This window comes from Haplochromis burtoni, unplaced genomic scaffold, assembly GCF_018398535.1.
Source record: "Haplochromis burtoni strain Fernald_Lab_line unplaced genomic scaffold, NCSU_Asbu1 Contig_38, whole genome shotgun sequence".
Classification (NCBI taxonomy): Eukaryota; Metazoa; Chordata; class Actinopteri; order Cichliformes; family Cichlidae; genus Haplochromis; species Haplochromis burtoni.
Genome location: NW_024582399.1, coordinates 1766686 through 1794019, shown reverse-complemented (window position 1 = coordinate 1794019; position 27334 = coordinate 1766686). Strand labels below are relative to the sequence as shown.

The following is a 27334-nucleotide window of genomic DNA, read 5'->3' as shown; positions in this document are numbered from 1 at the left end:
CTAACATTATGCCAGCTAATGTTAGGCTTGAGAGTCTTAAAAACCACACTTTCCCTCTGATAACAGTTTGATTACATTCTCAAATCCTTGGTGAGTTTATTCACTAAGTGTCTAAGTCCAATCCAATTGAAGACAGTTTCACTAATGTCAGATAATAGAAGCTAACGGTGGCTAATAGAGGCTAACAGCAGCTAACAGAGGCTAACAGAGGCTAACAGCGGCAAAAACAGCTGCACTTACTGACAGAAAAGTTCATACGCCCTTAGGGTTGCCAACCGTCCCTTAAAATACGGAATCGTCCCGTATTTCGAAACAAAAGTACACGTCCCGTATTGAGCTAATAAGGGACGCACTTTGTCCCGTAATACAGTGAGAATCAAAAGTAGTCTATAAATGTTTATGGAATTAACACTTTGTTTGAAAACATAATTCCCAGCCCCTCTCCTGCTTTGTGACCAATGAGCTGACAGCACACTTATGACAATTCGAGTATGACAATTCAGATTACCACTCATCTCATTGGTCGAGGAAAGGTCGCTTACGGAGAAAATACCGGAAGACAACAGATGACCACAACAAGAAGCATGGCCAACAGGGAAACAAACGCCGACACTGCGGTGCAAGTCTCGGACGTCAGTACACCTAAAGCTGGGCAGACACTGTGCGATTTTTCCAGTCGCGTTATTCAGCTTCTGCTCAAACTGCACGATTGACTCGCAGGGTTAGAAGTTGGTAGGTCATGATGCAGGTCTCACACTATATCGCCCGATGCTCTGATGCGACCTGAGTGCTCACACTGTGCCTCCATAAAATGAAGGTTATAACAGAAAATCTGTCGCTCTCTCTGTCTTTCACTCACACAGACACACCACCACCATCAACTTTGCTAAATTGCTAATGAAAAACATTGATCAGGCAGCTGTGATTGAGCAGCAATGTAAATCCAACTATTTTCACGGTTGTTGTGGTTGTGATAATTTTGTGATGCCACATGGAAAAGGCTCGGATGAGCTTTTCAAAGTTCTACAAGTTGTGCCTCCGTTGCTTGTGTCCAGATCACACGCTGCACAGCCGCGCTGCTCCGTCTTTTTCACCGACGTTTACGTGTTTGCGCGTGAGCAGTGTGAGCGCCTGTGGTGAGACCCTCACGAGCGATTGATGATCGGGAGCTGGTCGTGAGGTGTTAATCACTTCTCGTTACCCCACGTATACTACACGACGCACGATGGAGGCCAAAATCGGTCTGATCACCAAATCGGTCGCACGACTCAAAAATCGGCTCAAAATGGGCCAAAAATCGCACAGTGTGAGCCCAGCATTAGAGCAGCAATGTTTGTTCCCCTCAGAGAAAGGGAGGAATGGGAAAAGGGAAACACCTGGCTGGAAAAAGTTAATATGGGCATGTGCAGTGAATATCAGCGCTATGTGGCCAGAAGTGTGATAATATAACTTATTTTGTGTAATAAACAACTGCAAAGATAGATGATTACAACAAATAGATCACTAATACATAAAAGTAATACATAGATGAATAATGATGATGAGTTATGATGCGTAATCATGGCAACAAGCGGGGTTTCAAACAGGAGCAGCTGATTAGCATAATACCTCAGCTGAAGCCAATTGTACTAAATGCACTAAATGTGCACTGTTACAAGAATATTTTTCTTTCTATTGTTTTCTATTATTTTAAGTTAAGCAGGACAGAGTTCTTTTAAAGAAAGATTTATATTCTCAAAAGTTAAGCATGACAGGCTTCTGTTTAAGAAGGAGACCTGTTTTATTGTGTTAGTGTTGTCATTTTGAGCTAAAAATAAATGGCTAAATGATCATTTGTTTCACATGTGTTCATATCACAAAGAATAGAATATGCATCTACTTAAATCAACTTCAAGTCAAATGGTTAAAAAAATAATTTCACACACAAAAAAAGAGCTAGAAAATTCACCACACTGGGAAGGGTGAAGACAACTGGGTCGCCCAGCCCTGGCCACGAGGTGTTCCTTATTTATTTTTCAGGGAGTTGGCAACCCTACACGCCCTAAACAGCTCATCTCAGCATCACTGTCACTAGACAGAAAAATTCTTCATTGTCAATATCCCAGCATAACAAAATTACTGACAAAAAATACCATATTTAAACATAGCTTACTGACTAATTAACAGATACATGAGGGTTGTAATGGTATGATGCTGAGCACTTTACATGAGTTTTTTTGCATAATATAAAATCCCCATAAGGAGGTGAAACTGCACATGAGGTTCATGCACGACTGTGGGGTCGTGTTAAGACGGGGAGGAAGCTGTGTTTCGGTATGTGTTTGGATAGTTTTAAAGCGCCTGCCATAGTCATAGGAGCCTGAACACAGATCGGGGCGGTCGTGGCTCAAGAGTTGGGAGTTCGCCTTGTAATCGGAAGGTTGCCGGTTCGAGTCCCGGCTTGGACAGTCTTGGTTGTTGTGTCCTTGGGCAAGACACTTCACCTGTTGCCTACTGGTGGTGGTCAGAGGGCCCTGTGGCGCCAGTGTCCGGCAGCCTTGCCTCTGTCAGTGCGCCCCAGGGTGGCTGTGGCTACAATGTAGCTTGCCATCACCAGTGTGTGAATAGGTGGCTGACTGGTTGTGTAAAGTGCTTTGGGGTCCTTAGGGACTAGAAAAGTGCTATACAAATACAGACCATCGTCCGAGGGGTGTGTTGTCTTCATGGTTTTGCTTGGCCCTCTTTATGATTTTGTTTTTGTTTGTGCTGCTTTCACAACATGCTTGTGTCACCTTTGGTGCAGCTACCATACAAGGCTGTCATGCAGGCTATGAGAATGCTCTCTGTTGTGCATGTGCAGAAGGTGATGAGCAGCTGTTGGAGCGGTTTGGCTCTCATCAGCCTCCTTAGAAGGTAAAGTCATTATTTTGCCTGACCTGTGGCTACTGATGTGTTCTCATTCCAGGAAAGGCGACCCCCCCCCCCCCCCCCCCGCCCCCCCCCCCCCCCCCTCCCTGGGAACTCCAAGATGGCAACTGTTACTAGCTCCCTCTTTTATTTACAGAGTGTGGCTATTACAATTTTGGTCATTAAAAGCTACTAAGTATAGCAGTGTGCATACAATTAGTTTGACTTCATGAGAAATCTGAAGGATTACAGATCTAAAGCATAGACGTGTAACATCTGTACGACTCAGAATATTAACGTAAAAAGGGAAAAATACATAACAGCAGGGGAAAACGAAAAAATGTTTCTTGCTTGAGCCTTAATAAAAGACCCTTTCACTCAGCTTTTGTAGCAAGCAGGTCTGCTGAATTTGAGTTTAGACATCCTATTACTGGCATGTGATGCAGAACCAATTGCTGATTCGGGCCCTCGTGTTTTCAAGAAGGAAGCTCTCACTGAGACGTCCGCCTGGAGCCTGAGTTATGTGTGGAGCCATCATTTTGGCTGCGCCCGCAGGTGGTACAGAGACCTGCACCGGGAAGCTTCGATCTGCTGGTAATTGTGTTCCTCCGAAATCAAACCCAATCAGCGATAGCACAGCCAACCCCCCCTTTCTTTTCTCTCCTCTTGTTTCTGACGAATGGAGGCTGGCTGAGAGAATCAGCATCTGAAGACTGTTTTTCACTGTCGCACAGCTAATCACAGATTCACGTTGTGCACTCTTTTCTTTGCCCCGAGGCGGTTTAACGACAGGTCTTTTCTTTTTTGTACAGCTGACAAAAATCTGACACAAAAATAGGAAAGCTATGAAAAAGCACGCGTGGGTGTCGAATTAAAACTCGTCCGGTCTAATCTGCATTCAGCACCTGGTTTTTAATTTGGTAGTTAACCTCCGCACCTGCAAAAAAAAAAAAAAAAAAAGCTGCTCCTGTGTGTCAGATATGAGTCACACGTCACCTCTGGGCACATTTTTCCTTTAATATTTCTTTTGATTCCGGCCTCTTTACAAATTTATGATGACTCCGCCTCCCAACAAAGGTCACCGTGCAGATTAATGGGCCTCGATGGGATGTTAGGGTTTTGTGTTGATTCGGCATCGGTCACAATATGAGGTGATTACTTTCATTTTTAGCCTTCCTGTTGAACTTTTCAGGCATTTTCTTTTACATTTGCATGTTTAAAACTCTTCCAGGATTTGATGCTCTTATGAGACCTGCTGCATTTAGAGGCAAATGATTTCCTCTCTTCCCTCTCAATCCTTTCCTCATCATGACATAGTTTACACCTGGGTTGGCACGTGAATGTAATTAGGTTGTTAGTAAGAGAAACTGAGAAGACTTCACTAATGTTTCACTATAGAGCAGTGACACCCCTGTATCGAGCACGAACAGCCTGCTATGTCTCACAGAAAGAAATCCAGTTTCAGCGGTATGTCATTTAGTCAGTAAGCTGTCACTGCATACATCTACAGAAGCACCACATCACCAAAGGTGGAATATTTTGATAAGATAAGAGATGAGGCTACTTGATAAGGAGAAAAACATGCTAGATCAGGCTGCAGCAGGAAATAGAAGAAACCCTAAATGGGCACACTTCCATTACATACAGACCTTAGAATGAATTAAAAATATAAATAATAAAAAAATAAATTAAAATAAGCTGTTCAATCAATGGTTTCACAGACAACAGGACTAATTAATTAATTAACAGCTGTGCTTACATAAAGGAACACTGTACTTCCTGCTACAGTTCAGAATTACGTGACTTCAGCTTCTTATACATTGATGCTATGAGCCTGCTCTGTGGCTGGAAATGTCAACCCTGTGGACCAGACTAACAGCAACAGGCTCATGTGAAGCTTTCACCCTACAGTATATTAATTAGGCTGGGATATAGCAGCATTATGAACATAGACATTTTTACAAAGTAAACAAAAAAGGTGAGCTAATGTCTCCTTAGGTCGCCCACTTTTACATACTGTTAAATCAGAAATTACCAAATTAAACTTTTCTCGTTGTGGCCTCTTTGATAAAAAGGAGAAATTCCTTGCTTTATGACTTATTTGATCAAACCCTTTTGGTTTTTATTTAGGTGGAACTTTTGTAATAAAGGCTGTGACAGCATGTATTTATGGCTAAGTAAGACAAATGTGATCACGTTTTCAGTGTGATAAGAGGCAGATGAGACCTTCATATTAAGGGGAACTTTTAAAGATCTCTGTGTGTGCGTGACCCTTGCAGTAAGAGTTTTCACGGGCCAAATTGTGCTAATAAAGTTCAGTGGTGTATGTGTTTGTGCTCCTTGTGTGAAGTAGTTCTGGATTTATGTCCGAAGGGAGCTACAGCTCGCAGCTAAATGCTAAACGGTCCAGGTTTGGAGGGTCCCTAGAGGTTGTCCAGCCCCTGCAGCTACTCCTCTGTGTACTTACCCCTGCAAAAAGCACCTATGAAGATAGCTGCTGTGCTCCCAGGCTTTATTTGTTGCAGAAATAAAGTTGTTTACAGCCTCTGAGGAGGTGTTTTGATGCTGAGGGGTACAGTAACTAGCTTGTTAAAGTGTCTTTTGAGACACGCATTAAAAAGATACTGGGAAGCAGGTACATTATGAATAAGAACAGACTATTTTTAGGTGTATGTGTTGTGTTGCTTTCCCTCTGAAGGGATTATTTTACTCTGTGATTGTGTGGCAATGGGTCATATGACAGTGAAGCAGACGGCTAATGCATGCTTTTACAGTTTTTGTAGCTGAGTTAGCTAAAGGTGTGTTTCTTGGTCTGGCACATTTTGGCATCAGCTAAGAGATGAAACCACTCCTGCTAATTGAAGCAGTGTTAACAAACAGCAGCTTTTTTACTAATGTATTCCTACAAAGCAGATGGCCAGAGGTAATGCAAAAGAAATAATAACGTTGAATGGCACAGTTAATGTAGCAGGAAGAGTGCCGAGGGGACCAAATTCCCTGCGATGAATGCCTGCCAGCACCCAAGACGTACATTTGGTCGTTGAGCGTGACAAAAATCTCAATATAGATCACTGTCCTACTCACTGTTGTTAGAGTAGAGACAGGGCAGCGCAAAAGTTCACACTGCAGCATTTACCGTAACATGAACTAGCGTGTATTTGCTCTTCATTAACAGATGTTCCTTTCTCTCTGCAGAAGGAGATTCCCATGGAGAAGATGCCCGTCAGCGCAAGCCAGCCGCTCTCTCTCGACTTCTCTTTGGAGTCCTTAAACAAGCTGAATCAGAGCAGCTCCAGCAGCCTGTACCCGGACACAGGCTCGGGCGGCCGCAGAGCTGACTGCCACGCCGACGGGGGGAAGAGCGGGGAGAGCTGCTTCAAAGGAGACGAGGCCTCGTCCTCCTCCAGTTTCACGAGCAGGCCCGGGGTGGATCCCGTGGGCTCCCTTAGCGACTCGCTGTACGACAGCTTCTCTTCCTGCACCAGCCAGGGATCCAACGAAGTCTGAAAAAGCAGGGCTGTAGAGATGGAGTCCAGTTTTCAAGACATTTCTCTTACGTCTTTGGACTGACTCCTCAAGTCTTTCTTTGGGTTTCAGATTCTGTCCTTCTTATTGGAAATCATGCCTTGATTGGCTGGAGGTTGAACGACACAGTGGACATATGGAGTGGATTTTTGGGTAGATTACATCTGTTTTTCTAGGGGATTACCCCTAACAGGGTTGGGCGATACATTAACATTTTCTGCCACATCTCCACAACTAATTATTTTGGCAAACTGAGGTACACCTTAGCATCTTAAAGCAGCCATTCCCAAATTAAACTATCAATTTGAAGTGGCATCATTTTGGAAAGCCGACATTTTAAAAAGTTTGTATTTATTTGTTGAAAATGCCCAAACTTTGGGAACCACAGATGGGATAACAGCAACTCTATCAAACAATTAGGGTAGAAAACCAGGAACATTTGGCATGTCAGTGAAAAACTTTGATATCTGTGTACAGCTTTCCACTCTTGCTCATAAAACCTCCAGAAAGTAAGGAGCTATTGCACTTTAGAGTTAATTATTTACAGCAACATTATAAAAGGTGGATGTACTTCCGAGTATAACAAAATAAATAAAGAAATAAAGCCAATGCAGAAGTGCCTTAAACCTGCATTATTCTTTAATAACCACCAGGGAATGCAGACCTGTAGTTCCAGAAAGACTTGTTGTCTATGGGAAAATAATCCAGAGACAACATAAGTAAACACTTTTGTGATGAGTTTATTAGCTCACTTGCTTAATTTGGGTCATACTCAGTAAATATTTAAGTCCATTCTGTACATTCTTTGAAGTTTAACGATTATCCGGGGTGTGCCATGTCCATCTCTCGTCAACTGCAGTTTAAAAACATCGGAAGTTTGAACTTCTGAAACCAATGGGTGATGTTACCACAGCCACGTCCATCTTTTATACTGTCTACGGTTGCAACGCAGAAAATTAGCAAACTAAAACGCCAAAAATCTCCCGCAATAATACAACCGCCAATCATCTGAGCCGGTCACTGTCCTATCGCCCAGCCCTAAACACTAGTTTGTGTTTATTTTCTTCTTTTTTCTCAGCCTTGCAAAAATGTCTTGGTTTTGGTTTGGTTTCCTCTTGATTTCCTCTCAACCTTCAGCTAATCTTGGAGAGGACTTGTCTCAGTTACAGCCCTGCCATGAAAGGACGAGTGCCGGTCCCCTCTGCCTACAACAAGAAGCACTTAGAAGAGCTACAGACGCGAGGATGAATCCTCAACCTAAAAAAGAAAAGGAAAAAAAAACAGGACTTTTAAAGGTTTGGCTTGGGTGTGGTGGACTGGACAGCAATACACGTTTGTATCATTAGTGACCACCCCTCCTCCTCTTCCTCCCAACATGCTGGCGTACTTCTTATCATTGCACTGTAACAAATACTGTACAAAGATGTGTAACATAAAAGAAAACACGACAAGCAGAATGGGCAATATTTGCATAAAACTCCATTTTTGAAACTCTTTTAAAACCCAAGGTGTCATTTTATGGATTGCTGCTATGTACAACGCCAAAAAAAAAAAAAACCCCACCTGATCCATCTTTGTCTACTCTCTTGAAGCAATATTTTTCAAAGAAATAATTAAAGTTTTCTTTATTTTTTAGTCATTTTTTTATCATTTTTATCTTGTTGTGTTTTTCCTTAAGCAGTTAAACACCCAGTGGTGGCAAACTATCTCCGCAGCTTCTCTAACGAGGACGTTTCCACATGGTACATGAATTAATGAGACCAGGTACAGATAAAACAAGCAAACATAAGGTGTCGTCGCCCGTAGCTCAGGGAACATACTGGACTAAAGTCAATTGTAAAAATGAAAATGCAGCCATCGGGAAAGCGTAGACAAATGGCTCTCCAAGCATCCAAACGTAGTCTCATGTAGCATAACACACCCAAACTCTCCAAAACCTCAGCTTTCCTCTCGTGGCTGTATATTATGTTGTATATATTAAAAAAATATAAGTTAATATCAGAACGGGCATTGCTGATCGATATATATGCAAGTAAGAACAAAAAGAAAGTAAAAAGATGTAAATTGTTTGCCAATCGTTCAACCTGTTTAATATCTGCTGTTTGGCGTCTTGTGTTTTCTTTCGGGGGTTCTTCTTCTTCTTCTTGTTTATTAAAAAAGTAAAAATATTATTTTGATCAATAAGAGCTCACGCTAAAATGTTTTTTATCACTTTATTTTAAAAGACATATTTGAACTTTAGGAGGACTTATGCCAAATTTCTCTCTGGAATTTGACCAGCTGGTGCTAATCAACAAAGCCGACTGTGTGTTTTCGATTTTTCTATGAAACTGTTAATATTGTATGAAGAGAGTCTGAAGAGGACTTGTGTATTTTTCTAGATGTCCAGTATTTATACCCACATTTTGTACTGTCAGACTGTAGTGTGATTGTCATGCTTCACCTCTTTCCTTAAACCTTCCTTTGTAAAGAGAAAGTTACCAGCAGTGTTACTTTGGTAATTAATATTATTGTTATTATTATTATTACTGTGTGCAATTTGTCTGTTACACTAGACTTTAATGCTATATTTTATGTAACTATTTCCTAAATAAATACGAGAAACTATTTCCTATTTCAACCTGAGCTGCAGGATGTCTGTGTGTTTTTCTGAGCAATATAGTGAAGGAGGTGCTACGTGTACCTTCATGCGCGGTGATTCATTTGACCTTTCTTTGAGTGTGAAAATCCAGGTTTGGAGAAAGCCCTCCCCAAAATGTTTCATGGCGTGTAATCACCGCTTCCCCCTCACAATCTGTCAGCAGGGGCTGAAGCTCAGAGCTCTCGCTGCAGAGGGATTTATAACCATTAGTCCCCTGATGGGCAATTATACGCATATAAATAAACGCAATTAGTTTAAGCACGCTTGGAAGATTTCTCTTTCTCTGTGTCTGCCTCTTAAGCATAGGCTTGTAGGTTATTTGATCAGCACGCGAGCAGATTTAAAGTCGAGGTTAAGTAGTATGCTTTTTTTTTTCTTTTGTTCTGTGCACCTCCTCAAGGTGAATCACAACGTAAAGAACTGACAGTATTAGACCAATAACCCCTGTGAGCAGCATCTGGTGACTGTGGGAAGGAAGAACTCCCTTTTAACGGGAAGAGATCTCCAGCTGACCAAGTCTCAGGAAGTGGAAGCAACTGGTAGAGGATTAGTAGAAAGCGAAGAGAGGAAAGAATAAGAGAGACATAGGTGCACTGATTTATTATTAGAAAAGACTCTATTAAAATCTCATGAAAAGGTCACAGAATTTGGTGATGACTACACAGCGGTATTACAAAAATAAAAATGAGTCACAAAGTGCAGAACTTAATGGATTTTCACAGCACTGAAAATATGACTCAAAAACTGAAAAGTAGTTCAAGTTCTCAAAGTGAGTTTCAGAGACGTGCAAACGGTCCGGAAGCCAAAGCTAACGTCAATTGCTGCAGATAATAAAATGGAGCAGTAATCAAGTGATTATAAAAGTCTTCCATAAAAGATGGGTTAATAATCAGGCACACAAACACTAACATGTCTAAGTGGCCTTTAAAGTTAAACCTTGCTTGTACCTGCTAGCTCCTGTGTGCAGCCCTAGTGGCCCAATGGATAAGGCACTGGCCTCCTAAGCCAGGGATTGTGGGTTCGAGTCCCATCTGGGGTGCTGTGCAGCAGAGTGGCGCAGCGGAAGCGTGCTGGGCCCATAACCCAGAGGTCGATGGATCAAAGCCATCCTCTGCTAGCACTTTTAGACAGTCACCTTGCTGTCCTCGTATACAAACGCTGGCTTTGCCACTTCTAGTACTGATGTGTCCCTTTATTCCTCAAAGATTTTAGTCTATTATAGACTTGATGTCATCGCTGAGTTGCTGCAGATTTGTCCATTTAGCATCCTAAAGGCGCTCTATAGGACTGAGATCTGGCGACTGTGGACTGAACTCATTATCATGTTCAAGAAACCAGTTTGAGATGATCTAAGCTTGTGACATGGTGTGTTATCCTGCTGGAAGCAGCCACCAGCAGCACTAATACGAGGCAGGATGGATCCATGTTTTAATGTCTATGCCAAATTCTGAAAACATCTGAAGGTAGCAGCAGCGATTGATACTCATCAGACCAGGCAACATTTTTCCAATCTTCTGTTATGCAGTTTTGGTGAATTTGAATTGTAGCCTCAGTTTCCTGTTTTTAGAGAAGAAGAATAAGACGACTCTTGGTTGATGTCAGGAGTAGAGATGGCACGATACCACTTTTTTTTATGTCCGATACCGATATCATAAATTTGGATATGTGCTGATACTGATATGAATCCGATATAGTGTTTTTTAATCAATAAAATTGTTTTTTTAATATGTTGCTGCATTTTGTATAAGTTCAAACTCAAGTTTAAATAAACACTAAAGCTATTCTGTTATACCTGTATGTAAAAAATACACTGCACCCAAAATATTTCATAGTTCAGCAATACTGATCAATCTAATAAACTTAAACCTACTCCATCCTTCCTATTCTGGTATTTTAAAGAGTACTTAGCAGAAATCTTAAGCAACCTAACTAATAGGGTTGCAAACTCCCAGCAAAAAAAAAAAAAATAGGGAACCACACTCCACCTCATGATGCTTAATCGACGTAATCAACTTTAATTTGATGCAGTGTGGAAAAAAAATGCACAGAAATAAATTATTTTTGAAAAATAATTAAATAGATTCAACATTTTCCTTCAACAGAACTGCAGACTGCAAAGACGGTATCTTCCCAAAGGAAAAAGTACTATAGCTTACTAGGGTATATTAGACTTAATAGTTACTATATACAGTAATGGACTTTGGGTGTAAGATTCAGATAGTTATTGATTAAAAGCTAGACATTTTAAATGACAATAAGAAAGAAAAGTATGTCTTTGTGCCCCCTTTTCCCTGTTAATGCCCTATCGGCCCCCCTGGCTAAACTTTGCTAGATCCGCCCCTGCACAGTTACCAGCGTCAGCTGCGTAGAAAAAGATCCTGGTGTAGAAAGTAATATTAAATAAATTCTAACAACAGCTGATCAAGCTTAAACGTGCTGCTGTTGTTCAGCCGCTGGTTTCCTCTTTCTGGTGCAAAGTGGGCCAAAAACAAACAAGAGAGACGGAGTCGCGACAGAAAAGCCGATCAGCTGATCATTGATCAGTTTCAGGATTGAAGTAGCAGCAAGAAGAGGCAGTCGCTCCAGGTATTGGTTGTTAAGCTTAACGCGGGAATGCTTTACAAACATTCAGAGATGAACTTACACACTTGCTTTACTTCTCTCTGGGATAACCTTCTCAGAGATGAAATGCTGGTTTGGTAGCAAGGCTACAAATACACACAGCCTCTCTATCACTTGAGCACACTGCTCCGACATGCTACGGTTATGAGCCGAGTTACGCCGTGTTGCAAGTTTTGTGAGGTGCTTTTTTTTTTTTATATTTAATGGATCGGATGACATTTTTTTTATTTCTCTCTGATATCCGATCCAGTAATTTACGTCAGTATCGGATACCGATACATAATATCTGATCGGTCCATCTCTAGTCAGGAGTGACCCTCTGCTCCTGTTGAAATGCTCTTCTGCATACTGTAGTTGCAAAAAGTGGTTAGTTTAGTTAGTATTGCCTGTTTTTACCAGCTTGAACCAGGCTTGTCAACAACAAAGGATTCTAACTGAGAGAACTGCTGCTCACTGGATATTGTCTCTTTTACAGCACATTCTCTGTAATGAGGATAAAACTGAGATCCTCCTTATTGGCACCAAATCCAACCTTTTGAAGGCGAGCCATTTCTCACTCACCATCGATAACTCCACAGTTTTCCCTTCTCCTCAGGTTAAGAGCCTTGGTGTCATCCTAGACAGTTCACTTTCCTATAAATCTCACATCAATAATCTCACCCGTTCTGCCTACTTCCATCTACGCAGCATTAAGATTGCTTCCTTCTCTTTCCACCCAGTCTACGTCCATTCTTGTCCATAGTCTTGTTACCTCCCGTATTGACTACTGCAATTCTCTTCTGCATGGTCTCCCCCAAAAATCCCTCCATAAGCTTCCACTGCTTCAGAACTCTGCTGCTTGCATTATCACCAGAACCCCCTCCTACCAGCACATCACCCCTGTTCTTCAGGAACTTCACTGGCTCCCTGTGAAATTCCGGATAATATTCAAACTTCTTCTGCTCACCTTCAAGGCCATTCATAACCTCGCTCCTCCTTACCTTTCTGACCTGTTAACCACTACCTGTTCTGCCCGTTCACTTAGATCTTCTTCTTCTATCCAGCTTGCTGTACCTTTCTTCCGCCTCACCCCCATGGGAAGCAGAGCTTTCAGCTGCTCTGCTCCCAGGCTGTGGAACTCTCTGCCCCCTGAAATAAGAAACATTGGTTCTCTCTCAGTTTAAATCCCAACTCAAAACTCATCTGTTCAAATCTGTATATTCACTGTGAATCCACTGTTTGTTCATTTTATCTTGTGCTTTTGTTTTATTGTTCTTATTCTGCCATTGTTTTACTAAGTGTTTTATCCTATTGTAAAGTGTCCTTGGGTGACTTGAAAGGCGCTCATAAATAAAAATGTATTATTATTATTATTATTATTATTATTATTATTATTAAAACCTAAGATAGTTGTGTGGGGAAATCCCAACACTCAGACCGACAACCATGACACATTCACACTTAAATCACCTTTCTTCTCCATCCTGATGCTCAGTTTGAACCTCAGCAGGCTGTGCCTGAGGGCCTCGAGTTGCTGCCATGTGATTGGCCAATTAGATATTTGCATTAAACAGGTGGACCTAATGAAGTAGTTGATGACTTAATTAGCCACATGTTCACCAACAGTGGTGTTCACAGGTGTATTGAGCACAGATTAATAAGCTCAGGACCCCAACACCTGCAGCGGAGGGAAACACTGGAGCAACAGCGATGGCACAATCTTCTCCTCTGAGTATTCTGTGTATGTACTTAGAATCCAAAACTAGATGATAGTTGTTGTTGTCGTTTTTTTTTGTTTTTTTTTTAAAAGATGGATTGCCTGAGTTAATTTAATTGTAAAGATAACATTTTTCTGCTCTGTGTAGTTTGAACTGACAGACGTTACTTAAATAACAAAGTTTAGCTCAGTGCACACAGGCAGGTACAGTTACAGTGATTCAGTGATAATTATCAATAGATAAATCAATCTATTAGTGTAGGATCTTTACTTCACGGTGTAAAGTGATTGTTTGGTGCGATATAAATAAAACGGAGTTAAATGCATTCAGTGACACACGCGCGCGCAGATAAAAATGTTCACATTACATCTTTTATTTTCTAAAGTAAAATGATCACATGATACGTCATTAATATAAGTTCATGGCGATTACATGGCGTGAATAAGAGTAATAGTAAACGCACCGTGGCCCTCCACCCCACCTTAGAGCTGACTCAGTTACATTAATTAATATTAAAATGTGCGTCTGCACGCGGACTATTTACGCCATTAAAAACATACACGTCGCGTGCTATGTGATCCAGGCCACTGAGAGTCTGACGTGACTGAAAGATCTTAAAAGCAGACGAGGGGAAAGTGTTTCCCTTTGCGGGGGCTACGGACTCCATTCACTGAAATATTCTGGCGAGCTGTTAGGAAGCACCAAAACGCGCCAATCCAAGTTTTGCGCACGGGGGATTTTATTTGTTATCCAAATCCACACGCCAGCGCCGAGAAAGAGTCACGGTGAGAGGATAACAAGTAATGATGCGCAATTAGTGCGCGGGCACAGGATGAGAAATGGAAACGCCAACTGTGCGCTCCAGTCACGTGGCTGCGCTTTATGATTTCTGCGCTCCGGATCTGTCTCCAGTCGCGCTGCGTGGAGAGGAGACGCGCACTTTGCGGGCAGGAGCTTCTTCTTCTACTACTTCTCCTCCCCTCTCTCTCTTTTCTCTCTTTTTCTTCGCTGTCACTTCAGTCAGCCGGGAGGATGAGCGGATCCGAGTCCGGGCTGCCTCTGCGGCGGGTCGACCTCCTTGTCTTATAACAACCTCAGGGAGTCCACGCGTGTTTGTCCCCCCATTCTTCTTCTCTTCATGTTTCCCCTCCGAGCATCATTTGGGAGAGAATGCGTCTGCTCGTTTTCGCGACTTTGCTCGGAGTCTTCCTCGATGCGGGTAGGTGCAACTTTGGGGAGACCGCAGTGGTCTCGTATGATGATAGAAGTCATGTCCACGCACAGAGAGGAAATGCAGACTTCGTTTAGAGCCAGTCGAGATGAACTTTACTTTATAGCCGGTATAACATTTTGGAGACTCGTCTTTGTGCCAATAGATAAAGAATAAAAAAGAGAATCTTTCCAGATGTTTTTAGATAAGTGGAGAAACAGCAGGAAGGATTTATGGTTTTGGAGAAGGAGTGCCCCCCTCCCCACCCCACACCTCACACACCCCGAGCTCATTTTGGAGCAAAGTGGGAACGATAGTAACACAAATCCACGCCAATGACGCCCTTTAAAAGTGCGAGCCGCTTGTTCCCGCTGCTGCATGACTTTCTGCCACATCGCGCTGATAGTATTTAGTTGTTCCGAAGTGCGTCAGGTGATTGGAGTTCAGAGGATGGCGATATAGAAGTAGCAAAAAGGATGTGGTTTGTTTTTCTTATCAGCTTCTGTTTTCTGTAGCGGAACTAAGAAAACGGGGGATTTGGAGCAGTTTTCTAGAAGTGATGAGCAGAGCTCGGGAGCTGGATGCTGCCCTGGTGTCCTGATTTCAGGAGTCTGCAGGTTTTGCTTGGTTTAAATGTTTTAGGGTGGTGTTGTGGTGGTGGATATGATATGAGGACCTTTAAAGTTGGAGGTGAATGCTTGCTGCCATTTAAATGATTGCACCAGTGATATCTATAAGCTTGAGTGGGATGTTTAGAGCAGGCGTTTCTGCAGGGATGGATTTTTGAGCTGCTCTGATGAAGATATCCTAGCATGGAGCAGTAAGTGAGCATACGCAGTGATCTGATGAAAAATGCTGAGATTTGATTATATCAATTTATAGACTTTGCTTTTAGTTATGATGCAGAGAGGTGGCACTGAGTCTGTAGATCATCTGATTTCCAACCGTAGCAGTCACTTAAACAGGACTACAACGTCATTGTGGGCACTGTGATGTCTAATTCATATGTTTACTTACACTCGCTTTCTTTTTGCCTCACGGTTTGTGCAGATCTCTGCAGAGCATGAGGCATCTCAAGGTTTCTGGCAATAGGAGAAGAATAAATATTTTTGTGATTTCTGGGCTCATTTTTTCTCATACAGTATAAAAGTTAATAAAGGCCTATGGTGCTCTTTCAAAATAAAGGCTGAATATATGTATTTCAAATTAATCCTCACGATTTAGCTTGATGACTGCAAAAGAAATATGTCTGCTGCATCTGCAATGACTGACGGAGTCCAGTCCACCTTTTAAATTAGAGCTGATCTTTTAACTCTCCACAGAGAACATGCAAAGAACAGAATGATTTATTTGAAAAATGAGGACCGAGTAGGTCTTTGAACAGCTCCTGTGGGGTCTGCAGGTGCCTCTGCTGGTAAGTTAAAAAAAGCGGCAGATGAAATTGGCAAAAACCCACATAAAAGTGCATTTGTATATTTACAAGAGGTTGCCGTAGCAATCTGGACTCTGGTTTTAGTACCTCAGGGGATGAGGATGCAGATGGGTCATCTATGCACTGGCAGATTACATTTAACGCGGCAGCCTTGTGTTGTAAATGGAGTTTTATCAGCTATAAAATCCACGGGTTACCAGGGAATTAAGAACAGCCACTCTGAGCTTTGCTGATGTGTTTTCTTTACGGCTTATTCTGTGTGAATTTATAACCTCTCTGCTGACACTCGAGACATCCAATAAAAGAGAGCAAAGAAAAACATGTGCTTTTATGTGCTTCGTGCAGTCAGGAGACCTTGTCACTGTCCATCTGCTTGTAGGCGTAAAGTCAAAACACCCAGCGGGAGATAAAAAGATGACAGAGCGCTCTCGTGGAGCGCCATTAGTCATGTTTGGAGCAAATATACCGTTGAACAAATGGTATATGTGCTAAAATCTGTACAAGCATCTATTGCTCAACTCTGGGAGAACACAGGGGATGAAATAAACACACAGCCCTGATTCACAGATACTGTGAACAATTATCAATAATCCAAGAAAAATAGTCCTGTGAAGAGAAGCTTCAAACTTGAGAAAAGTCTGGCAAACTTCATCAGTCGTCACCTGTGCTGTTCATATGACGAATAATGGCTATCCTGACTTGCTTTAAAGCTGCTGTTTGAAGAGGACAGGCTGAAGCCCGTACACACTCACAGGATCAGCCATGATTAGGTTTACAGTGAGGGAGAAAGGGTGACATCACCACACACCTGTGGTGGCCAGTTGCTATGGTGCATAACGCCACTGAGAGGAGGGGGAGGTGTGAAAAACCCTGTTGTCTGAGTCACTGAGGTCCAGGCTCTGGAGAGGCCAGTCAATCAAATAAATGTAGCTGTTGCCAATTAGACACTTTCCAGATGGTTTTGCATGGTGCATCAAAATCTGACGGTAGTTTTCTGTGTTCAAAATTTATTCATTTTGACAAGATCTCTAACACCACTGGCTGAAATGCTGCCCCAAACCATGACAGAGCCTCCACCGTGTTTTACAGGTGGCTGTAGACACTCGTTGTTAAGTTAAACTGGGACTGAAAATGAGTTTTTTTTGTTTGTTTGTTTTTTTGTGTTCCGTTTGGATCTTTAGCCATCAGAATTGTTGTCTTAAGGCCAAGAAAGATGCCAAGCGGATTTATTTTACCAATTTTACAACTGCAAAGCTCTCCAGCGAGTAGTGCGGTGCTCTGAACGGATAATTGGAGGTGAGCTTCCCTCCCTCCAAGACATCTACAGGAAGCGCTGCCTGAGGAAAGCGGGGAGGATCATCAAGGACTCCAGTCACCCCAGCCATAAACTGTTCAGACTACTTCCATCAGGAAGGAGGTTCTGCAGCATCCGGTCCCGTACCAGCAGACTGAGAGACAGCTTCTTCCACCAGGCCATCAGACTGCTGAACACGTCATAGACACCTCAGCTTCACTACTGGAACTTCAACATTATGCACTCCATACTGTACAGTAATGCCACTGTTTTGCACATGTCTCAACTCTGTATATTTTTATATATTTTATTTTATTGTTTACTCTATTTAATTTGTAAACATATGTGTATACACACACACTCACACACACACACACACACACACACACACACACACACACACACACACACACACACACACACACACACACACACACACAGTAGAAAAATATTTAGTATACACATCCAGAAATGCATATACTATTATATATTGTACATATATTTATTAGTTTAAGATGCAGCCATTCTTGTATTTTGCCTGTTTATGTTATTGTATTTTGCACAACTCTGTTGCTTGTGAAGCTCGCACACAAGAATTTCACTCATATGTGCTGTACCACTGTACCTGCACATGTGATGTGACAATAAAAGTGATTTGATTTGATTTGGATCATCATGGCCTTGCCATATTGGTCCATTTGATTGACCTTTATTATAAGTATGAATTTATTTTATTTTCAGTTGCTACAAACGGGACAGACATGACTGGGGGATAGGACAGGGAGAAAGAATGAAAGAAAGAGAGGGAGAGAAAGAAAGAAAACCAAAGGGGAGAAGAGACGGTGAGAAGGGGGGGAGGAGAGAAAAAAAAAAACACCTGAAAATGAGTTTAAAAGCAGGCAATACTCGTGGACCAAGTGACTTAATTTAATGGCCGGCAGGGGGTGACTGCTTTTGCTTTTCAGATTGTACACACTCTCCTTGGTTTACGACCTCAGTAAACACTTTTTCTGATCGTTTGATGGACTCAAACGCTAGATTCAAGTTCTAGGTAATGATTGGAAAATTAAAAAATCATATTGCTTGAAATTTCATAGCTTTGCACAGTCACATTAATCACAGAGCATCATTCATTATCACTCAGTGGTGCATAATAGAAGAATGCAGCTTATGGGCATATTTTTAAGTCTTTAAAGTATCAATAAGTAATATCAAAGTTTATTCAACCGATCTCTCTGGAAGCTAAGATTCCACCTGCTGCTAATCTTGAGTTTGCAAACCTCTTGGAAACAGTGGCTAGGCCTATCTTTCTCATTTTCTTCACAAGATAAAAAAATCTAGTCACCTTTTTAAGCTCCGCGCTTTTGACATTTGACAAAAAAACAAATGTTAAACGCATTCCTTTGCTTATCAAGCTGTGACGGGAGGATTGATTATCCATGTGAAGAACTCTGTAGGGCGGGAAACAAAAAAAGTCCTGCAATAACTGAACATTTCTGCTTCCGCTCTGTGTGGCAGGAGATACCCTTCAGATTCAGTGCTACCAGTGTGAGGAGATGAAGCACAATGACTGCTCCACGCCAGAGTACATCGTCAACTGTACCGTCAACGTACAGGACATGTGCCAGAAGGAGGTGCTGGTCAAATCTGATGGTAAGCCGCTTCTCGTTGTTAGCTCATGAAGTCTGGCAATGCCTCAGTAGAGGCCCCAACGTTACAGAGATTACAGAATTATGTATGCTTGATGGAGGAATGTCTTTCTTGGTTTTCTCATTCCTTTACGCGCTCCAGAACAGAGTCCATAAAGGTTGAGAGACTGGGATTAATGCACAGTCTGAGCCAGCCAAAAGTACAAAGATAGAGTTTCTGTTTATCAGTAGAAAGAAGCAAGGTGACCGTCTGGAAACCAGAGATGAAACTGAAAACACATCGCTCAGAGAGAACGTGACTTCTTAAGTTTTCTTCTCTGCCATTTAGGTGAGGCTGCCGTAATTGACTACGCTCGTTTTGGTCGTAGCATGACTTTTATTTTCGAGTCACGTAAGTGGAGCCTACATAAACAACTCTTTAAATTAACTGTGATGTTTGCAGATGTGTGTAATTTTCTCTGTCATTAGTGACAAAAAAGAAAGTACCCAAGGATACCTAACTTCTTCCATCCCAAAATACCTGTTAATCGTTGTGTCTTATTGACTGGTCCAAAAGAGCAATCTCCTGTGATTTTCAGTGAAATAGATATTGTTATCTGTAATTTAGTTCCTTTGCTCTGCTTTGAAGGAAAAGAGAAGCACTGACTGATGTGTAGGGTGACTCTGGTGTAGGACTCGGTATCACAGAGGGGACACTGGGCTGTGGTACAGTGTGTAAAAATGTTCCAGTTGTAAACCTACATAAACGTTCCCATCCATTGCTTTTTTTTTTTTTTTATTTGCAGGCTCATTTTCACATAAGCCTTATTTGTATTGTGATGTTGTTTTGCTGATCCAAAACCCCAGCTGACTGAAACTACTTCATTCAGCTCATTTGTCAAAGACAAGAGGCTTTCATTCAGCTGCCACTGAGATTAGATTAGTTTTGTGCCGCCTTACAAGAAATAAAATAGCTCAGTCTATAGAGTGAAAAAAAACTGACAGTTTGGAAAAGAGGTGGGACAATTTTTTAAGCAGACATTTTTTTAAAATTCCAAACTAGGAAACCTACCAGGGGTCATGTGGTAGAAAATGCAAAAAATGATTAACAAACCTCCATTTATTGTCTAAAAATGTATAAATATGAAATAATAAAAGGAAAAGTGGATACAACCACAATACGGGTGTAGCGTTTGAACTTTTATTTCACATCCAGAGCAGTATAAGGTAGGAAGTTTAATTTGTTTTGTGCACCAGAATATTATTTTGAGCTATCTCAAAATTTGAACTTACTGAGTATCTTAAAATTTCAAGTTAAAATTTTGGCATATCTAATTCGAAATTTCAAGTTATTTTTTTTTTTTGAGATGCTATCTAACATTTTAATTTATTGATGGTAAAACTAAATAATTAAAATTCAGTAGCAAAATCAAGCTTCCATAAAATATTTATCTGTACATTTATCTGTGTATTTATCTGCTAACATCTGTTTGGCTAACTAGCATAGCCAAGTATGAAAAGTATTAGCATAGCATTTCTTCAAAGACCAAAGCTCATCATTAACTTCAAGGTTGTTGAGTTAAATCTTATTTAAAGAGCTGTGAAAGATCCAAGGTGCTCTCAGTTTCTAAACAGAAATTATTAACGTGATTTTCATTACATTTTGAGGACGTTTACACTTTAGCATCCCCAGCTAACATAATCAAAAAATGTGCACAGACAACGGCTAGTTCTTCTAAAAGTCTTTTCTATTATAGTGTTGGGAAAAAAACATTTTCAGTTTTATTCAGTCCTGTTCCTTTAGTTCAATTTCTTCCATGTAATAAATGTATTTTTATTTAATCTAGATATTAATTAACCTAGTATCAAACATATTTTTGTAACATTGTTTCTAAGGCCCAAACAGTCATTAGCTATCAGTTTGCTTTGTTCACTCTTATTTAAAGACCCGAGTGGGAGCTTGTGCAAAATGCTATTAGAATCTGAGCTACAACTGTCAACAGTAACCTGTTCTTTGTTGGATTTTGGTGTTTACGTATAGCTCGATTTTTAAAAAAAAAAGAAAAATCTTCCGTTGTAGTACTGATATTAATATAATTAATCCAAGGCTAAAGCACATCATTAATTATCATTTTATTGTGTAAATGTTTTTCCTGCCTTAACAATTATGTTATTATATATATATATTAATATCAGTTTAATTTCTGATATTATGCAAATCAGAAATTAAACCAACATTAGTGACTGTAATCTGGTTTTTGCTCAATTTTTACTAAATTTGGGGATGTTTATTTTTCAACTACTCCAGCCATCTTTACACGGTATTGTGCATTAGCTTTCCCTAGCATGTTTGCAGCCTAGTATTTGAAGTAAAAATATTCTTTATTTTTACAGACTGCCAATATTATGTTTGCAGCTACCTGCAAAAGTCCCTTCAGATAACAATTGATTGGCTTATCAGATTTTTCCTATTAGTTGTCAAATCTCAGACAGCACGTGGCTTGATGAAGTGTCTTATAATTGGAAGTTTATAGGTTCAGTGCTTGCAACAAAGTAGCCTTGCGTGGTGTCCTTGAGTAAAACATTGATCCCTCATAGCATTGCCTCAGATAGTAATTTTAGGCTTTACCTTGACAGACAGAGAAGCAGTTCTGTAGAAACATGTGCCTTATTACCACATACCAAACAAGCACTATCAAGGGGAAAAATGCTAAGATGCACATTTTTCCTGCCTTTCCACTTAATGGAACTTCCTGCTGCAGAAATTGAATTTATCTGAATTTGATTTAATCCACACTTTTTTATTGTCCAGCAAAGGAATATTTCATTTGCAGACAACAGAAACAACCACATGAATAATACAGTAACAATACCACATAGATGACAAAATGCTTCCTATATCAAGCATACCGTAGAAAAACATAACAAATAACAGCAATAGGTACTAGATAGAGAAAGGTTACTTGATAAAGAAGTCAGAAAGTGCAGAGTGAATAAAAAGCATTTTTCCAACACATCGCAGAAACAAATTGTCCCTCACCGCACAACGTTAGTTAATAAAAGGAGACAGGAAATCAGTACTTTCAAAGTCCAAATAGGACAATAAAGTACTGCAGCTCTTATAAGTTGAGTCTAAGCAATCTTATTACAGCAGGGACAATGAATCCACATTTCTTTGCAACTTTTGTTAAATGCATTTCCAACTACTGGAATCTCTTTTACTATTTTTACTATTTTTTCTGTTTGAACACTGGAAACATTTAGAGAGCTCTTGATTATTATTTTCAGGGATACATTATCGGAAATCGTGTGCATCCTCGGGGGCTTGCCTCATCGCCTCCTCTGGCTACCAGCAGTTCTGCACCGGCAGGTTGAATTCAGTCTGCATCTCCTGCTGCAACACCCCACTCTGCAACGGCCCCAAGAGGAAGCGTCCCACCAACTCGGCGGCAACGACCACCCTGCAGACGAACCGGCCTCTTCTTCTTTTCCTGCTCGCACTGCTGCTCCTCCTACTGACGTAGATGATGTTCCCGCCACAACTTCGCTGTACAGTTTGTTTTCTGTCTAAACCATTTAAAAGAATTTACCTTTCCAATCAGAATTAAAGTCAAGTTTGTAAAAGAAAGCATGGTGTTAAAACCACATAAGCGAGGGGATAAGATGACGGTAGATTTAATGTGTTTTTTTGGGGTTTTTTTTAAATCAGTGTGACCCAAAATGACTGAGGCACTGAGCTTATCAAACACGACAGTAATTACTCAAGTCAGGGCCAAGAGACATTTATCCACAGATTTCTGCAAAGACCAAAGGGTTTTTACAAATTTGCCCATGGGGCCATTAAAAAAAATGCAGGTTTCAGACACTTTTGCTTTGCTCTCACCTTGCACACAAGGAAAGTGCATCCATCATTCATGCGGAGTATATTTTTCCATAAATAGGTGATATAAACAGGGATATTCCGTACTGCAGAGCCAGTGATCTATTGCTGCTGAACTTCTACTTCTAAAATAAAGCCCAAGTAACAAAAACCCCAGTTCCTTGAATGGCCACTTGAAGGTCACTGCAAAAGGAAGCCAGTCCCCCGAGTACCTTTAAATCAGATATACACATGCTCAAAGCATCTCCCCCCCACACCGAAAAAAAGAAGAAGCTTTGGTTTGTTTCTTTTCAGTAAAACTTAATTTTTCTGACACTCCATCATTTCAGTTTTATTAAAACCTCAGTTAGGGACCAGTCTGCAACCATCTGGCAACCACCGGTGCCAAGGGAAGAATCTGTATTCCTCAACCAGTGAGATCATGATTGCTTTTGTTGGTAGCATTCAAAGAGGTCTCCTTTTGATTGCTTTAGTCACTAGCCGTTTGCCAGGATTGTCAGTAGCTGACATGAGAGACACCGACTTAGCTGCAAACAAATCAAACAATGGGAAAACTACAAATAATGCAATGGAAACTAGAAATGCAATGACCAAATAAAGGTATCTCCTCTTTTAATGTGTTGCTTGCATCAAAAAGGTACAACATTTACTTTGAAGGCAAAGATTCTCTGTGTCTGGTTTGCATCTTTTGCAAATTTTACTAAAGATTGGGAAGTAGTTGGTAAGTGTTTGCAGACAGGTCAGCATCTTCCGTGTAAACCACAGGTATCAACAGCAGTCTGCTAGCAGCCAAAGCAATCTCAAGGAAGTTTTGGCACAGCACCCTCTTTGCTACCAATTTCTCCTGGTAAAAATCAGCAACCTCCAGCAACTGCTCTCCATGTGGTTGGTTTTTCCTTGGCTTCGAGTTAAGCATGATTAAAGGTATGGACAGTACTGCAAGGGATGAAGTACCAAACTCAAAGCCTCAATGGATAGTCTACAAATCACTGGGTAATGTTATGGTGGGCCATCCGTCTTATATATACAGTGTATGAGCTCAGCCTGTAGCTTCACCACAGAGAGATGGAGCTAAACTAGGTACAGGACCTTTTGTCGGCCCTCTTTTAGGTAAAGCTGATCAAGTGTGAGTTAATGCTTTAGTTCAGAGGTGGGCAACTCCAGGCCTCGAGGGCCGGTGTCCTGCAGGTTTTAGATCTCACCCTGGATCAACACACCTGAATCACATGATTAGTTCATTACCAGGCCTCTGGAGAACTTCAAGACATGTTGAGGAGGTAATTTAGCCATTTAAATCAGCTGTGTTCATTCAAAAACCTGCAGGACACCGGCCCTCTAGGCATGGAGTTGCCCACCCCTGCTTTAGTTATAGCTCACAACAGGTTGTCTTAGTTGTGCACAAAACCTGGAAGCTATGAGAGGAACCTGACCTGGGAGACAAAGGACACTGTGCTTCTTTAACAGATTAAACAAATAAGTCTTGTTATGTCATTTTGACAGTTTTAGAAGTGAAGGTAGGTGACTCTTGTCTTCTAGACAGAGCGAGGGGGATTGTTTTCCCCTTTTTTCCAGTGATTAGCTGAGCTAACTACCATCTGGCTGTAAACGTAATGGGCAGATGTGAGACTAGTATCAATCGTCTCATTTGATATGCACTAGAAAGCAAATTAGCATATGTCCTCAATCTATTACTCTTAAATTAGCTAAGGGAAATCTTAATGCTGCTCTCTACAGTGATAACTGCTTTTCCTGCTTTGCAACAGTTTGGAGGCCCTAAACAAATAATTTTTCTCATCTTTTAATAAATGAATGTGAGTGGAGTGCACAAAGCCCTGATTTCAACCAAAATTCAACAAAACAGCGAGTGTCGGCTCGTATGTGTTGCCTGAGTTCACTGGCTGTGAGATATTTAGCATGAAGGTGAAAAGACTAAACACACACAGAAATGGTTTCAAAGTTACTGTTTTAAGATAGTGTTTTCTTTTTCTTTCTTTCTTTCTTTCTTTCTTTTTAAACAAATACATACGATGTGCTTTTTGTTGCCACAGGTTCATCCCGGGGTCTGGACCTTACGAGGAGATTTGGACACCACATCGGCTTCGTAGCTTCTCAGCTTTATGGAAAACTGTCAGTGTTATTGATAAAATGGCGTAACCGCTGAGAGTGACACTGAAACCCCGGAGAAGTGAAAGCATACAGAGCTTTGTGAATCATTGATTGCTCGGGTTTGAAGAGGATGCGGCTGAGTCATCTCTCGCCTTTTTTTTCTTTCTTTTCTCTTTTTTTTTTCTCTTTTGGCTTTTTGTGAAGTGGAGTGTTTATGTGAAGAAGCTGGTCTCAAGTTATTTTCTGGTTATTAGATGCTGTAAAAAAAAAGTGCTGGTGGAGGTTATAATACTTTTGAGCTTTTTCATTTTCTGGTCTTACGGTTTGAAACGGCGCTGCTGGTTTCATTTTCCTGTCGATGCTGTAGCTGTTTATGCTCTGAATACACAGATTTGACCTTACGAAGCCAAACTTTAGTTTTATTTCTCATATGTTACCGTGAAGACTGCACATTGACTGAGGCAACAAGTTGAAGGTTTCCCAGCTCTCTCGCACCTTCCTTTCACATTTATGCTTATTCTCCACTATCAACCGTCATTTCTCTTTGTTTCTGCGTTGTCAATCATAGGGTTGCTTCTGCAATATAAAGCACTATTAGTAGGCATTAATATTCCTGTGTAGAATGATCTATTAAATTGTCTCATAACCTTCATATTACATAGTGCAGAATAATAAGAAAAAAATATAAGTACAAATAAAATTCTCACTCGAGACTTGCTTCAGGTGATCTCTGTCATATTTCCCTTTAAGTATCCTTCATGGCCCCAAAATCACGGTTCCCTCTGCATGCTGTAAAACAAATTTCATAACTGAAACCTGATTTGATTCTCATATTTCAGTGTTCAGATGAGCATTTTAGAAAATTTCTGCATTTATATTTGCCTCTAAATGATCTGTTTGCCTATTTATTCTTATCACGGATATTTGTTTTGCTGCTTGCGTTGGCTATCTGTACTGTATCGTATTTATTCTGTGGTGAATGTGCTGTGGACGGCGATGCAGACACTCCGGCGCTGTATTTTAATGCCACACGTGAAGGTTTTAACGGTCCCGAGGAGAGCGCAGGACAAGAAACTGCAGTTCAAGAACGTCAAGAGGAAAGGCATACTTGAGTTTATTATTTCTAGATTTGAAAAAGCTGTGTCAGAGACGGGCCATCTGATAAACTTTTGTCTTTTTATTGATCTTCTGTGAAGAGTAACACTGTATTCTGCTGATATGTGATGTAAATAAATGTTGCAGAAATGTTGCAGAAAAACTGCCGTTAAGCAGCAAGACGTCGTGATTTCAAGAGCTCGTTCACTTTGTGTTTGAAAACTAAGAAGTTTAACAGATAATGGAGCGCAAAATATTAAACATTTAATAATAACTCTGTTACTTTTTGGAAACTTCTTGGTCTATGTAATTAAGACAATTTAAGGCGGGGAAATTGTCACGAAATTGCAAGACTTCTGACCAAAGCAATAATAATTCATTAAAACGACACTAGAAGCTAAAAATATTAGAAATTGTATTTAAGTGAAATAACAATAAAAACAAACAGAAACAATATTGTGTGCTTATAAAACAAACTAAATTTATAATTTATGGATAGGGAAATGTCCTCGGCTTTAATCTTGGTCAGTGTGGTCAAATTTGTCCAACAAGCACCGAGACAGTCTGGACATTTATCGAGACCAGCATGTCCGCATGTCGTCAAGTGTTTGCATTGTAATTGCTAGTCTGAACCTATCAAATCTGCCCCTAACAAATGTCACGCACATTACAAATGCTTTCATTGGCCACTTTTTACTTTTTCTAAAAACATATCCCCCACACTATTACACCACCAGCAGACTGAATTGATAGAAAGCAGGCTGATCCATGTTTTCATGTTGTTCACACCTAATTTTGACCCTACCGTGTGAATGTTGCAGCAGAAATCAAGACTCACCAGCCCATGCAACGTTTTTCTAATCTTCTTTTGTCCAATTTTGACGAGCCCCTGTGAATTGTAGCCTCAGTTTCCTGATCTTATCTGACAGGAGCTGCACCCGGCGTGGTCTTCTGCTGCTGTTGAGATGCTCTTCTGCATAACTTGGTTGAAACGAGTGGTTATTTGAGTTGCTGTTCCCTTCCTGTCAGCTGGAAGCAGTATGGTCATTCTCCTCTGACCTCTGCCAACAACAAGACATTCTGCGTAAAACAGATGGTGGTGTGGCAAATCACAACAGTTTCTGATGCTCAGCTTAAACTTGAGAACATGACCATGATCGGTTGTGTTCATGAGCAACAAAAAACAACTAAAACTAACACTGAAACTAGGAAAAACCAAACTGAAACTAAACAATATAAAGTAAAAGAAAGGTTGGGGTTCTTGGCAGCACGGCCTCACCTCTGCTCAACAAAGCAACCGCGGACCCTCAACTCTTAT

General features: G+C 40.8%; 2 protein-coding genes and 2 non-coding genes across 20 annotated transcripts in view; all 4 read left to right on the top strand.

Annotated features, from left to right (window-relative positions):
• LOC102311757 (nck-associated protein 5) overlaps positions 1-7682 on the top strand; it is a 177153-nt gene extending 169471 nt beyond the window's left edge. For all 16 annotated transcript variants that reach the window (XM_042219813.1, XM_042219812.1, XM_005920166.3 and 13 more), the window contains one exon: positions 6082-7682. In XM_042219813.1, coding sequence (XP_042075747.1) covers positions 6082-6393 — 312 coding nt within the window. In that variant the 3' untranslated portion in view covers positions 6394-7682. The remainder of the gene's footprint in view (positions 1-6081) is intronic.
• A 2336-nt stretch (positions 7683-10018) lies between these two features.
• On the top strand, positions 10019-10091 carry trnar-ccu. Its single transcript has one exon. It is a non-coding gene; the product is annotated as a tRNA-Arg (tRNA).
• A 6-nt stretch (positions 10092-10097) lies between these two features.
• Positions 10098-10169, top strand: trnam-cau. The gene has a single exon. It is a non-coding gene; the product is annotated as a tRNA-Met (tRNA).
• Positions 10170-14033: 3864 nt separating this feature from the next.
• LOC102311028 (ly6/PLAUR domain-containing protein 1) lies at positions 14034-25639 on the top strand. 2 transcript variants are annotated; one of them, XM_005920163.3, is made up of 5 exons: positions 14034-14590; positions 18826-18960; positions 19285-19347; positions 22224-22484; positions 24864-25639. In XM_005920163.3, exons 1-4 carry the CDS (start codon positions 14542-14544, stop codon positions 22457-22459), a joined length of 483 nt encoding a protein of 160 aa, XP_005920225.1. In that variant the 5' UTR covers positions 14034-14541; the 3' UTR covers positions 22460-22484; positions 24864-25639. The 2 variants fall into 2 exon arrangements, with proteins under 2 accessions (XP_005920225.1, XP_005920226.1); XM_005920164.3 differs by lacking the exon at positions 19285-19347 and having other exon boundaries at positions 14065-14590.
• The last annotated feature ends 1695 nt before the right edge of the window (positions 25640-27334 follow it).